At 39.2% G+C, this 13,537-nt stretch overlaps 1 protein-coding gene across 2 annotated transcripts in view; it reads right to left on the bottom strand.

The window, feature by feature from the left end:
- The window catches only part of SCG3 (secretogranin III), a 32,430-nt gene extending 27,304 nt beyond the window's left edge, over positions 1 to 5,126 (bottom strand). Inside the window, exons 1-4 of one of the 2 annotated variants that reach the window (XM_032417185.1) lie at positions 4,693 to 5,126; positions 3,952 to 4,004; positions 3,405 to 3,450; positions 3,095 to 3,340 (exon numbers count right to left, since the gene is read on the bottom strand). In XM_032417185.1, the coding sequence (XP_032273076.1) occupies positions 3,095 to 3,340; positions 3,405 to 3,450; positions 3,952 to 4,004; positions 4,693 to 4,783 (436 nt within the window). In that variant the 5' untranslated portion in view covers positions 4,784 to 5,126. The remainder of the gene's footprint in view (positions 1 to 3,094; positions 3,341 to 3,404; positions 3,451 to 3,951; positions 4,005 to 4,692) is intronic. The other variant, XM_032417186.1, reaches the window with a different exon arrangement.
- Positions 5,127 to 13,537: the final 8,411 nt, after the last annotated feature.

Below are 13,537 nucleotides of genomic sequence, written 5' to 3'. Positions count from 1 at the left end.
ATGACTTTGAGGATTCAAACAAGAAATTTCTCTCACAACCTTTCTTCCAGAATCTATACAGCTGAAGATACATGCTGCCTTAGGCAGAACATTTTCTTGTTGTTTGAAAAGAAGCTTAGGAAACTGAATAGGGTGATTATACATGGAGGACTAGAAGCTTCCTGATAATATATTATTGCTGAGCTGTCGACCAATGCATTAGCTATGAGCCCTTTGAGCCCTGTGTATCAGAGTGACTAATAAACAGAAAACACCCTAAGGAGAAAAAAACCCCATAAAACCAGTTCTTCTCCTGACTGACTGAAAATTGGGTTCTTCATCCATTTTTTTCAGGAGCAGAGACTCAACTGTTATTTAGGTCTGAGTCTTCCATTTGTGGGTTGCTAGACAGACTCTCGGGAATATGTGGAGCAGAAAACTACCTAAGGTCTATGCAGAGGTGGAAAAATTTATTTCCCTTCCCGCTTAATCCCTCAGGATCTGAAGAAAAGAAAGAGTACTGGTTGCCTGCTGGTGCTGGAAAATAACTGAGATGACTGTTTTTCAGTTCATTTACTTCATAACAGGGAGAACATAAGCAATATTTGGAAGAAACAGCCTTTTTGTTCTGCTGCACTGCTGCATTCTCTTGAGCCAGGAGCTCAGGCCTCCCCTAGCAGACCTTTGCTAGATGGGGTTGATAGTTGACCACTTGGGCATTGCTCTTTACCTTCCACTGATTTTCCCTGGCTTCTCTAAAACGGGACAGAATTACTCAGTGACTTCTGTACTGCTCACGAAAGCGTATTTTACCCTCCTATATATACCCTCAGAGGGAAGCCAAACATGAGTTCAACATCCATAACTTTTTTAAAGCAACTACAACATTGTAAGTGGATGTAAAAGGACCATCTTCCAAGACACAATCTTCTCAGTTATTTTTTAAATCCTTGGCATCTATTTATGGCAACTGACACTCATTCGTCCAACACATTTTTTATTAAAGTCTTAATATGGGCCAGAACAGGAAACAGACTGATAAATAGTTTAGGTGTGATACCTAACTACACAGAGCTTATTGTCTAGTTCATAGTCTGACACATAGTAATTGTTCAATGAATATTTGTTTGGTGAATGCACACAGGAGCCCCAAAGCACTATTTCATAAAAGACACTTGGAAAAATCCTGAATCACATATACTGTAGAAAACACAGGAAAGGAGACCTGATGGGCCCTACAAGACCATCTGGAGGTTTCCTAAATGTGTAAAAGTACCCTGCAGAAGTTTTGCTCCCTCACTCTCCCTTCTAGGATGTAAGTCTGCCTGCCTCTGAGGTTCCAGTTAACTTGGTGGTCCCAAACCCACCTGGTTCCAGGATTTCCAAGGTATGAGAGGAGACCAGTAATTCACTCATAGACCATTCTCTCCAAAAGTCTTCTCTGTAGTCTCAAGTGGACTTGAAATGACTCCTAGGCTAAGCCTAGAGCCATCAGGGCTAGGACTTGATAGTTCTGAACCCATTTGGGATGGTAATAAAACATTGAACAATTTAAAAATAAGTTACTCAGGTTAGTGGTCAGATCACAAACAGATCTATGCCTCTACCTGCACATACAACCAGTTTGACCAAAAAAAAAAAAAAAAAGTAGCCAAACAAACATTCGACTATTTTTTAAAATTTTATTAAATCAAATGGTCGGTTCAGTCAAAGTAGTTGAAATTGTTTTGTATGCAGCTATACCCGGTGCCTATCTATTTCTAGTCCAAATATTTTAGGTTAAAAAGTAGAATTCAAAGAAACACATTTCTATGAGTAGTATACAATATGAAATGTTTCAAAATATAAACCATCTCCCCTACCCCATTCATATACAACACACTTATTAATTTTCCTCAGGCTGTGATATCCAATGAAAGTCATATTTAATTGGTAGTTGTTTTCTGGCAGAGATAACCAGCCTAATTCTCTTGTGGCCACGGAGCAGAATAAGAACATTAAAGAAAATTTGTAGTCACTCTTAAGCAGTGGTCCTCAGCACAGAAAACACACTCTCCTCCTCGATGCTCAGATACAATAGTTCATTTATTCCCTGGTGTATTATTTGCTCATTCATTCCTCATCCATCTACTCATGCAGTGAATTCATAAGCATTCAGACACTGGGTGTACAATGTTTCTGTTCTAGTGAAGTTTTCAGGTTAGTTAAGGAGAAAGACATAAATCATAAGTAGTCACACTTAGGAATGTAAAATTACAAATTACATTAAGTGTCATGAATGAAAGGAACAGGTTTCTATCGGATCATGTGTGCTGGATGAACACAGGAATCTGTCCTTCCAGGACTATGGAAGCCACATTAAAGAGTTGGGTTTTTATCCCAAGAGAAATAAGAATCTACTAATGGGTTTTATGCAAGAGTGACAAGTTCATACTTGTGTGTTGAAAAGATCACTCTGGCTGCTCTGAGTTGGAAAAGGGCAGAGTGGATGCTGGAAGATTCATTAGGAGATTTTGCTGTAGTTCAAGTGAGACATGATTAGAGTTTGGACAAGGATGTTGGTGATCGAGGATAGAGAAAAAAACTATTTTATATACAGGTAATATATATATATTTCAGAGAAGGAGAAGTGTGGGCTAGTGTTACAAGACATCAGGGTATAGATGGTAATTAAGAGTCATGGAAAGGTTAGAATGACCCACGGAGACGGATATGACTAGGAAAAGAATACTGAAAAGAAAGTAATGGATATTTCAGCTTTTGTGAGGAGTATTTTATTGATTTCATTACTTGAGAATTATGATAGTTTCTTTGTACTAATAGTTAAAAAAATTGGAATGTTAAAATGAATTCAATCGCATAAAATATAGATGGCAGATTTAAATTGTTTTCAAAGCATCAGTAAAGGAACCTTAAAATGAGAAAATAAAATCTGGGCTTCTGTGAAGCTGAGCCCTCACAGAAATATTTGGGCTTTGTTTTAATTTTGGTCCTGACTAATAAAGGACTAAGAATATACAAAGGCTATTTTTAAAACATAGGACTTTCTCTTAACCCACTGGGGAGACTCCAAGTTAGAGAAAATAGGAATCAAAAGTTCTTTTTCCTCATTTACCTTGAAATTTATGATTCAGTCCACTCTTAGTAGAATCATAATCATCAATCAGTCTTCGATTCTTGGTTGAATCAACATCTTCCACATTCAATTTATTATCATGTGGGGAGCTTCTAATGGATTGTCTTTCTTTCTCAATTTTTTCCTTTTCTGTTATTGCCTTTAGCAGGTTCAAGTTATCAACAAAGGAATAATTGCTTTCACCTGGCTTGTTTTCTGGAAGAAAAGCCCCCAAGCCCAACACATCTATTTCAGTTAAGATTTTCATAACCTTTTTTAAAAAAATTATATCAACATAATTTCTTTTTACCTGGAGGGTATGTTTTTTTAATCTTGTCTGCTTCTGCTTCAGCAATCTGGGAAGTAAATCGGAGGTAGACCTGGTTTTAAATCATTGCTCCACCACTTACCAAATATGACAGCTAAATGATTTAATCTCTGTGGGATTTAGTTTTCTTATTTGTAAAAATATAGATAATTCTATTTCAAAGCATTGCCATAAAGATTAAATGAGATAAAATAAAGGGCAGATGGTCTACAAATATTAATTCCCTTCTCCTGTAATATTGGGGAAAGATAAATCTGATAAATTAAGCAGTCTTAAAATAGAGTGGATGTGATGTTGGGCTTACTGGGTTATTATATAGTCATTTCTATGTATTATACAGAATTCTATGTATATAACTGTTAACACATACAATTTCCCAAACTGTATTTTCCACCTAATTTCTGTCAATTTATTATTAAGTTCCTGAAGTTTGTGAATTCAAAATGGCTAAAATGTCACAGCATAATTACATTAAATATAATAACTAAAGTAAAATGACATAACATTTATAATTTTACTTTTGACCTACCTGTTCATTCAAAGGTCTTTCTGCACTTAATTCTCTATTATGTAGGGGTTTGTCTAGAATAACCAAACACAAATATAAATTTAATTATGCAGTGGAAAGACACAATATGTCTCTTACTACATAAAATCTCCAAAAAAGAAAAACAAATATTAGGAGAAATTTTTGGGGGTAACTGTGAAACAAAAATATGTATTAACAAAGATAATCAAGATTATACAATAACAATGATTATCAACGTCGCTTTTCTTATTATCCTTGTGTACTTCCTGAGTTAATAGAATCACGCTTTTATTTTTCTGCCCAGAAATCTAACATTTAGTTCTAACACTTCTCTTACCAGCTGTTTCCAGCTAGATAGAGCATAATTTGGATTATGGATTCCTGGCACATTAAAAGCTCTTTTATCATCTGCTGCACATATTAAGAATAAAATATCTGAGAAAGGTTGTAAGACAACTAGAAAAAAAATATGCCACTTTTTAAGGCGGAAAACCACCCCCCTCGCCAGTTTCAAAATAAGATATTTCAAAACAACCCATGTTATTACTCTATCATTCAAAAAGTGTGGGGGGAAAAATCCGTCTTCCTGTCTCTAAATTCGAACTGATTTCTCTGTCAATAAGCACGGATACGACCTGATCAGAAAAGAGGCACAGGTGATTTACAGTTCACGGGATTCTGCCAAGCTTTACCTCTTCGTGGTGAAATAAAAGGGAGGTGGGAAGAAAAGTGCCCACGTACCTTGACTGCCTCCCGGCTTGGGGAAAGCTTGGATTGGGCTGCTTTGGAGCACCAACACCAGAATCCAAGTGCCGGTCCAAAGGAACCCCATTCTTCCACGCTTGGCTTCAGAAACAGCCCGGCGCCGGGCTCCCAGAGCTGTGGCTTTTGTTATGAATGAAAAGGAGGAGTAAAAACAGGAAGAGCCAGGAGGGCGGGTGAGGGGAGGGAGAGTGGCAGGGATCCAGCGGCCGGTGGAACTCCGCGCGGCTACCCGGTAAAGGGATTAGAAAGGCTCCGGGCGCTCGGACGTCAGGTCTTCAGGTGGAGGAGAGCGCTGTCCGCCCAGTGGGTGCTGAAGTTCCTGTGACGCGAAGCCGGCCTCGGGTCGGCTAGGGCGTAGCCTTACTCTCTCTCCCTCCTTGAGAGGAAGTGAGGAAGGAAGCGCATGCTCCCTGAGAGTCAGAGGCGGGAAGGGATGGCGTCAGCGACTCCAATGCTACTCCAATCCCCCGAGAATGCAAGAGGGGAGGGGCGACTGGCAGGCTAGCGTATTTTCTGTGCCGCAGTCCTACGGGTGCTCCTGCGCTCAGGGTCACCTGGATTGCTATAAACGTGGACGTCGCTGTCGTAACTTCCCAACCAAACGTTACCTCAAGGACCAAATGCCTTCCCTGCTCTTGCACCTGTTAAGGAGAGCTACATAACCTTGTGTGAAGGTTTCTGTCTTGGGATAGTTCTGGGATATCTGCTCCAGAATCCCTTCTTTCCACTCCAACCCCTGTCCCCAAAAGGTAGATATAATTCTTAGATCCTTAGAAAAGTCCTGCCTTTGTGATTTGGGTTGACATATAAAACGTCCGTCGTCCCTCAGTGCTCTTATTTCTGTCTTAGCTCTATGCAGTCTTTTGAATTGGGAAATTCAAGGAACGTTCTTTCAAGTAGATTGCTGCTACACATTCTCACTCTCCTAGATACTGAAGCAGAACTAAAAAAATTATTACCTGTTCCCCCAAGCATGGATGTCCTCATCAGTCTGGGGTAAGTAAGCATCAAGGGCCAGTTTCATTGTAAAATTCCCCCTTCCCCACTAAGGGGAAAGCTCCCTCTTCATCACCACCAGCACCACAAAGCAAACAAACAAACAAACAAACAAACAAACAAACCTGCATTCCGGTAAAATTCTTCCCCGGGATTCAATTATGCCTAAGGGCCTGGCTGTTCCAGAGGTCTTTGAAGAGAGGGGATAGTCACAAAAAGCATTTACATCATAACTAGGTCAGGAGGTGCTTCCTATGTTCTGAGAATATTCCCCGAAGCCTAACATTATTGCATAAAAGGAGTTATCAAAGACTTTTAAATGATGAATACAAGCAACAGTAATGTGAGCAGGATGCTGAGTAAGCTCTTTAGTTTCTGATTTTTAAACAGAGCTTGGAATCTTTCCTTTGGACTGTGGCATTCTGGGAACCAATCTGAATAATGACCAAATAGAAGGATTCAGCACAATCAGGCCTTTGATTTCTGCTCCCTTGCTTTTCAAGGAGCAAGTTAGTCATTCAAGTACCTAAAAACAAACAAACAAACAAGCTAACAAACAAATCTCCCTTGTTCTGAAGGTTTTTGGGTTTGGAAGTCACTCAAATACTTCCCTTAAGAACCTGAAGAGTACTCTCATTCTAACAGCTATTTCAAAACAAATAGTTGTTTCTTGGTAGTGATAACATTGCATTATTATCCCAGTATACTGGTATACTGCATTTAAAAAATCGGCACAATTTAAGATCCCAGCTGAGTGAAGGGTAAATTTCCTTAGGTTCCTCTTCTTTAAAACAGAGATGACGGGCTCTGTTTACCTCATAATGTTATTGTGGGGATCAAATGGTACATATTTTGATCAAGTCATTTTGATGCCAAGAATAATTTGACACAGCCTAAAAAAATAAGTCATGAAATGTTTTCAGCACTTAAGAAATATTACCAAATATTATGTGAAATAGCCATTTGCCAATACTGATACTCACTTACCTGATTCCTCTGTCTCACACTATTTTTAAAAACCATTTTCCGCTATTTTTTTTTATTGAAATACAGTTGACACACAATGTAACATTAGTTTCAGGTGTACAACATAGTAATTTGACAACTCTATACATTATGCTATTCTCACCACAAGTGTAGTTACCATTTGTCACCATATAACACTATCACAATACCATTGATTATATTCCCTATGCTGTGCCTTTCAACCTAGTGACTTATTCATTTCATAACAAGAAGCCTGTACCTCCCATTCCCCTTCACCCATTCAGCCTCACTCTTTTATTTTACCTGTTTCTGACTCACCTCTCTGCTCCATATATGTTTGCAGTTGAGAGAGGCTCAGGATAGAATGAAGGTAAGGGATGGCTACTGAGCACATTGCATTGCTTGCCAAAATTTTTTTAAAAAGGTGTTTGACCTTCCTCTGCCATTTGGACTCCAAGTGACTATGTTAAATGGACACCGAATCTAAGAACATGTTATGTTTCTGATCAAATGAGCTGTGGAACACTGAGTAAACTGGAAGGCATGAATTAGTTTACATTCCTCAGTCTTATGGATGTTTCTGCTGGACACAGTGTAGGTCTGAATGGAGTGATCCTAAGTTTCATTTATTCATTTAGCAGATGTTTATCAAGCACTTGAAATGTAGCAGGTATTGAGATAATTGCTGGGTATACAAAGATAAAAAAGATGGCCACTGCTAGTCTTATAGCCTAATAAAGAGAAAGGACTGTGATTATAACAACAATAAATACAACTATTTACTGAGTAGTTTTCATGTCCTACACAGTGATCTCATTTAAATATAAGTGAACAAATAAACACAAAAGTGTGTTATGTTATGGGTCTTCTCTTTTATGTGCAGAGTTCAGGTGGGGTGCAAACAATGGAATGAGTGGTCAGGCAAGGTTTCAAAGAGAAGATATCTTTTTTCTTAATAATAAAAAGATTAAAATATTTGATTATTGTGTATATGTACACTATAAACATTGACTAGTGTCAAAAATACATGTTGAGATTATAAGTGTCATTGACACAGATCAGATGATCATAAAATAGACAACATACAATGTACAGGTATTTTGTCAGTGCTTCTTGTATATAGGTGAACACACACATGGATTGATTGTCACGCTCTCATTCACTGGTGTAGAAGATGTCTTTTGAGCTGTGTCTTGAAGATAGAGATATTTAAATGATGTTTTTATTCATTATTGAAAAATCATTATATTAATTACTGCATCTTTTATGATAGGAAATTTCAAACAAGCACAAAAGTAGAGAAAATACTGAAATTAACACCCATGTGTTCATTACCCAACTTTATTAATTTTATTTTATTATGTTACGTTAGTCACCATACATTACATCATTAGTTTTTGATGTAGTGTTCCATGATTCATTGTTTGCATATAACACCCAGTGCTCCATGTAATACGTGCCCTTGTTAATACCCATCACTGGGCTAACCCATCTAGCTATTATCCCACTAAAACCCTCAGTTTGTTTCTCAGAGTCCATAGTCTCTCCTGGTTCGTCTCCCCCTCCAATTCTACCCCCTTCATTTTTCCCTTCCTACTATCTTCTTCTTCTTCTTCTTTTTTTTTTTAACATATAATGTATTATTTGTTTCAGAGGTACAGGTCTGTGATTCATCAGTCTTACACAATTCACAGTGCTCACCATAGCACATACCCTCTCCAATGTCCATCAACAAGCCCCCCCATCCCTTCCACCCCCCCCATCACTCCAGCAACCCTCAGTTTGTTTCCTGAAATTAAGAGTCTCTTATGGTTTGTCTCCCTCTCTGGTTTCATCTTGTTTCATTTTTTCCTCCTTTCCCCTATGATCCTCTGTCTTGTTTCTCAAATTCCTCATATCAGTGAGATCATATGATACTTGTCTTTCTCAGATTCACTTATTTTGTTTAGCATAATACCCTCTAGTTCCATCCACGTCATTGCAAATGGCAAGATTTGGGGGTCTTTTTTTATGGCTGCATAATATTCCATTGTATATATATACCACATCTTCTTTTTTTTTTTTTTTAAAGATTTTATTTATTTATTTGACAGAGAGACACAGCAAGAGAGGGAACACAAGCAGGGAGAGTGGGAGAGGGAGAAGCAGGCTTCCCACGGAGCAGGAAGCCCGATGCGGGGCTCAATCCCAGGACCCTGGGATCATGACCTGAGCCAAAGGCAGACACTTAATGACTGAGCCACCCAGGTGCCCCCCACATCTTCTTTATCCATTCATCTGTTGATAGACATCTTGGCTCTTTCCATAGTTTGGCTATTGTGGACATTGCTGCTATAAACTTTGGGGTGCACATACCCCTTCGGATCACTACAACATTACCCAACTTTAATGGTCATTAACTCATGACTACTCTTTTTATTTTATATTCCCAAACACTTTGCACCCCCAGTGGATTATTTACCTATAAAAATCCCAGGCTTCATATCATTTCATCCGTAATTATGTCAGTATGTTTACCTAAGAGATAAGGATTCTTTTTTCCTAACATTACTGTAATATCTTTAGCATACATCATAATAATAATACTGCCTTAGTATCATCAAATAGCCAGTCAGAATTCAAACTTCCCCACTTGCCTTATAAGTATTTTGACAGCTGGTTTGCTTGGACCAAGATCTAAACAAGGCCATGCATTGCATTATGTTGGCATGTGAGAGACACATATGAATATAAGATTGGAAAGATACATGCTGCAAGTTTTTCTTTGAGTTCCCCAGACAAGTTAGTTTCTTCCTTAGAATATTGTGCACACTTCCAATGTAGCATGTAGCCCATTGTGCTGCTTTTTGAACATGCTTCTTTTTCCTTATTTCAAAAATAATAAATATACATCAAAAGAAAATTATGAAAATACAGATAAGTAAAAAGGGGAAAAATCTGATAGAGATAACCACCGACTTTTGGTATATGTCCTTTTGGTGCATAGAGTTTCCTAAGAAAATATTTTATATATATCTTTATAAAATTGTATTTCATACTATAATTATCTGCTTATGTAATATATCCCACTCACTATTTATCCCACTAAACTATGAGATCCTCAAAGGAAAGGATCTTGTCTTATTTATTTTTCATTTCTCAGCCATCCTTACAGCATCTGGAAACCTATTGGCTTAAATAAATGAATAAAATGATGAGGATTACAAGTTCACCTTTGGTCTTCAAATGCTGAGACTTTGATGGTTGTTCCACACTGGAGGTTTAGAATGGCCTTATGGTGCCAGGAGCTGCCAGTTCCTTAAAGAGCTGTTATCCCCTCTATCAGTGTGAATCTCCACTCAGCACTTTTTTTTACACAAGAGTAGTCTTGCCGAAGAGGTGTTCATGAAAGGCCTAAGAATAGCAAGGCAGAGCTGGCAAAGGCCCTCACAGCTACAGAATTATTGGAATGAATCTGTTGCAGTTAAAGAGACTGACACAGGATACTAGTAACTAGAGACAGCTGCTGGTATAGCTCAACGGAGAAGTAGATGTGAATCTGAAAATTCACTATCAGAGGAAAGTTGAAATAACCAAGGGTAATAGAAACAAGCAAATAAAAAGCCTAAAACAATCAAGGAAAATGAAGGCATGGAAATGGAAAAAAAAAAAAGTATACAAAGAAAGTGGGCCCAAATGACAAGATCTTATAGGTCACCTACAGAGTGGAAAGTGCCAGAACTAAATCTGAGAGTGGGAAGGAGAAGGTAGCTGAATGGTAAACTATTCTTTTTGTTCACTTACCTTGGTTGTACCATGGTTGAACCAGATTGGGTCAATCACCTGCTCAAGGTGCCATGGGCGAAAGGTGTGAGATGCTATAATGGAGGGCTCCCTCCAGAACTGCAAGGGCAGAGCAGTTTCCCAGAAAGAATCAGGGTGAGGGTATAAGACAAACACTACTCACTACATTGTGGAATATAGTATTTAATATGGATTAAACAGTATTGAGTGAAAAATATGAGGTTGCCTGTTAGCAGTATGATTCCTATTATAAAAATTGTGCATAAGTGTGTTATGTGTGTGTGCACAGAGAATTATTTGAAAAGTTTATTTCCCATAATATTTACAATGGTTTCCAGGTAAGAGTTTTTTTCGTTGTTAATTAGGCAATTCTGAATTCCTTGAATTTCAACGTAAGTATGTATTGGTTTTATGATAAAAAAAAACCCAATGTAATCTATATAAGTAATAGATTACATACTATGTACTTCATGATGTTTCAGATAATTGTAATGAATTATTTTCTTCTGGGATATAAGAATAAATTGTGATAAGATCAGCTGAAAGAAAATTAAAATCTGGTGGGAGGGTTTTTTTGTTTTGTTTTGTTTTTTTGTCTTCTTTGACACTCTGCTACCACTTGTATGTCATTCTAAACAATTTCCACAGATTTCTACAGTGCATTGTCATTACTTATGTGTCTTTTTATTGTGTCCCCCACTTGGGAGAAGAGGCTGGTCAGCATTCATCTTTTTAACTCAGTGCCTGGAAAGAATATGGTAAAGAGGTCAATAAATGTTCGTTGAATAGATTTTTATCATCTTATGAATCTATCTATAGCAGCTCTCTTACATGAGACTTGGCACCTTTTTCCAAGCCACAAGTGTACCTCAAGTAGCCAAATTGCACCATTTCTCCCCATCAGCCCTGCTCGTCTCCTCTCTTTCCAGGGGCAAAACTGCTAGGTAGTCAGGGGCATGCTTGAGAGGGCTAAGGCTGCTCAAGGACTCCTCAGGTTAGTACACACCCTCTACCCTACCAGGCCTGGCAGCTAGCCTTTTGGGCACTGGGAATTAGGAATATTCCAGTTCTTCCTGTTCAATAGTGGAGGTATGGGGGTTGAGGGCAAGACAGATAAAGGGTACAAACTGGGATTCCTTTCTATAGAGTCCAGCTTTGGAGGATTTGCTAAAATACTGATGACATGGGTTCCCTTGCGGATCTTCACAAGGTATTAGCCATGCAAGGTGTGTTCAGCTTGCATGAGTCAAGGCCATTCTTGACTTTCTTAGCTAGTGTGGTAGTTAGGCTGGTCTTGAGTGAGCTACTCCAAATCCTTAGAAATGTTGAGTAGGGTCATTTAGGTTTCCCAGGAGGAGAGGGTATACATCAGAAACTTGTCCTCTAACTCCTGGAAGACATTCTTCCTGAGTTTGTGCAGAACAGCTGGTACATCAGAATCATCCTGCCGGGCCTCTGAGGTCAGGTAGAAGACAAGGTTGAGATGGGTACCCACTCACCCCCTTATGCATGTCCAGGAGGCCGTGCTGGGTGTGCATTAGTAGCACAGGATTATGGTACTAAAGGAGTCAGTGGCTCTGTCCTAGGTAATTGGGCTCCATAAAATCATCACCATCTGGGTCTCTTCTGACTATTCAGTGTGACAGAAATTAGGATCCCTCTCTCAGTAGGTGTGGTGGGCTTAAACGAGTTGTTTCTGACCCACAGTTCCATGAGTGGAGATGATGGGCAAGTACCAAGAATCATGTCCTAAAGGAGGGCATGATTAGAGTTGTGATAAACAGTGTAAGTCAAGTCACCAAACTGAGGGATCCAGAAACAGGAATCAGAGCTCAGAGGGGCAGGGAAACTCAGAGAATTGATGAATCAGAGTACTAAGAAGGGGGCCAGTCTGGAAGAATTTCTGACATGGCCTATAGACACCGTAACTTTTTATGCAGTTCTTTCTCTGGTTTGCCTGGTTGTGCCAGCTGAATTAAAGGAACTAAAATGGACTGGCCAGGGATGTGTGGAAGTGGGCACTAGTCTTAACCGTCACCATAGAACTCATGGCAGACCTTAGCTCTCCATTCTTCTTTATGAACAAGATGAGAGGGATCCACAGCGCAGAAGAATTCCCATTTTAAGTTCTCATCTATAGATCCTAAGAGGGTCTAAATCTTCTAAATGTCAGGCTCTATGATGAAGTATATCCTTTACGTCCTTATCTGGGGCCTGGATGAGAAGATTCCAAGAGATGTCTCTGTAGGTCAGCCTAACTACGGACAGTAGAAGCAGCTTCTACCAAGTTGTATCAGCCTCTGTTTGACTGTGAGCTATCCAAGGGACTGAGGAATCAACGTCCAGACGTAGGTAGTCCACTCTCCAATGAATTAAAGAGACAGCTGGTTCTGTTTGTCCCTTGCCATGATTCATGCTGGGTTGCCCTAGAGGGGCTTCCTAAGACTTTCTCTAAGAAAAATGGTGGCCTAGAGACTGGTGGGACCTGGGCCCAGTGGAACTAGAGCATCACTTATAACTGGGTTCTCATATGTCTGGTAATGATGGGTTAGGACTCCTAGGTATGGCTGGGGGCTTCCTTGCAACATGTGGTTTAATCCATTTACCTGACTCATGCATCTAGAAGGAGATGAAGACAGCTGGAAATCTTGCCTAGACAGTTGAGTCTTTTGAGGCAGCCTGAGCGATAAAGGGAATGAGAGAGATCTTTTAGGAAATTCTCAAGCTCTCTGCTTTACTCTGAGAAGGAGCCAAGTCCTTAAATGGCCTTTATATATGTCTCTACACCATTTGGCTCCCCACCACATCTTTGATCTCATCTTTCATTATTCTCCCTTTACTCTTTCTAATCTAGCCACATTAGATTCCTTGCTGTTCTTCAAACGCAGCAGGCCCACTTCTGCCTCAGGGCCTTTGCACCTGCTCTTCTCTATTCCTGGAATTCTCTTCCTCCAGATATTCCCAGGGCTCAATCCCTTACATATATCATATGTATTTAAGAAGTCATGTTCTTAGAAAGGCCTACTGTCTCAGGTTGGGTTCCCTAAGAAGCAGA

The sequence above is a fragment of the Phoca vitulina genome, unplaced genomic scaffold (genome assembly GCF_004348235.1).
Source record: "Phoca vitulina isolate PV1807 unplaced genomic scaffold, GSC_HSeal_1.0 scaffold20, whole genome shotgun sequence".
Lineage (NCBI taxonomy): Eukaryota > Metazoa > Chordata > Mammalia > Carnivora > Phocidae > Phoca > Phoca vitulina.
Note: the sequence above shows the minus strand (reverse complement) of the source record. Positions and strands in the feature narration are given on the sequence as shown.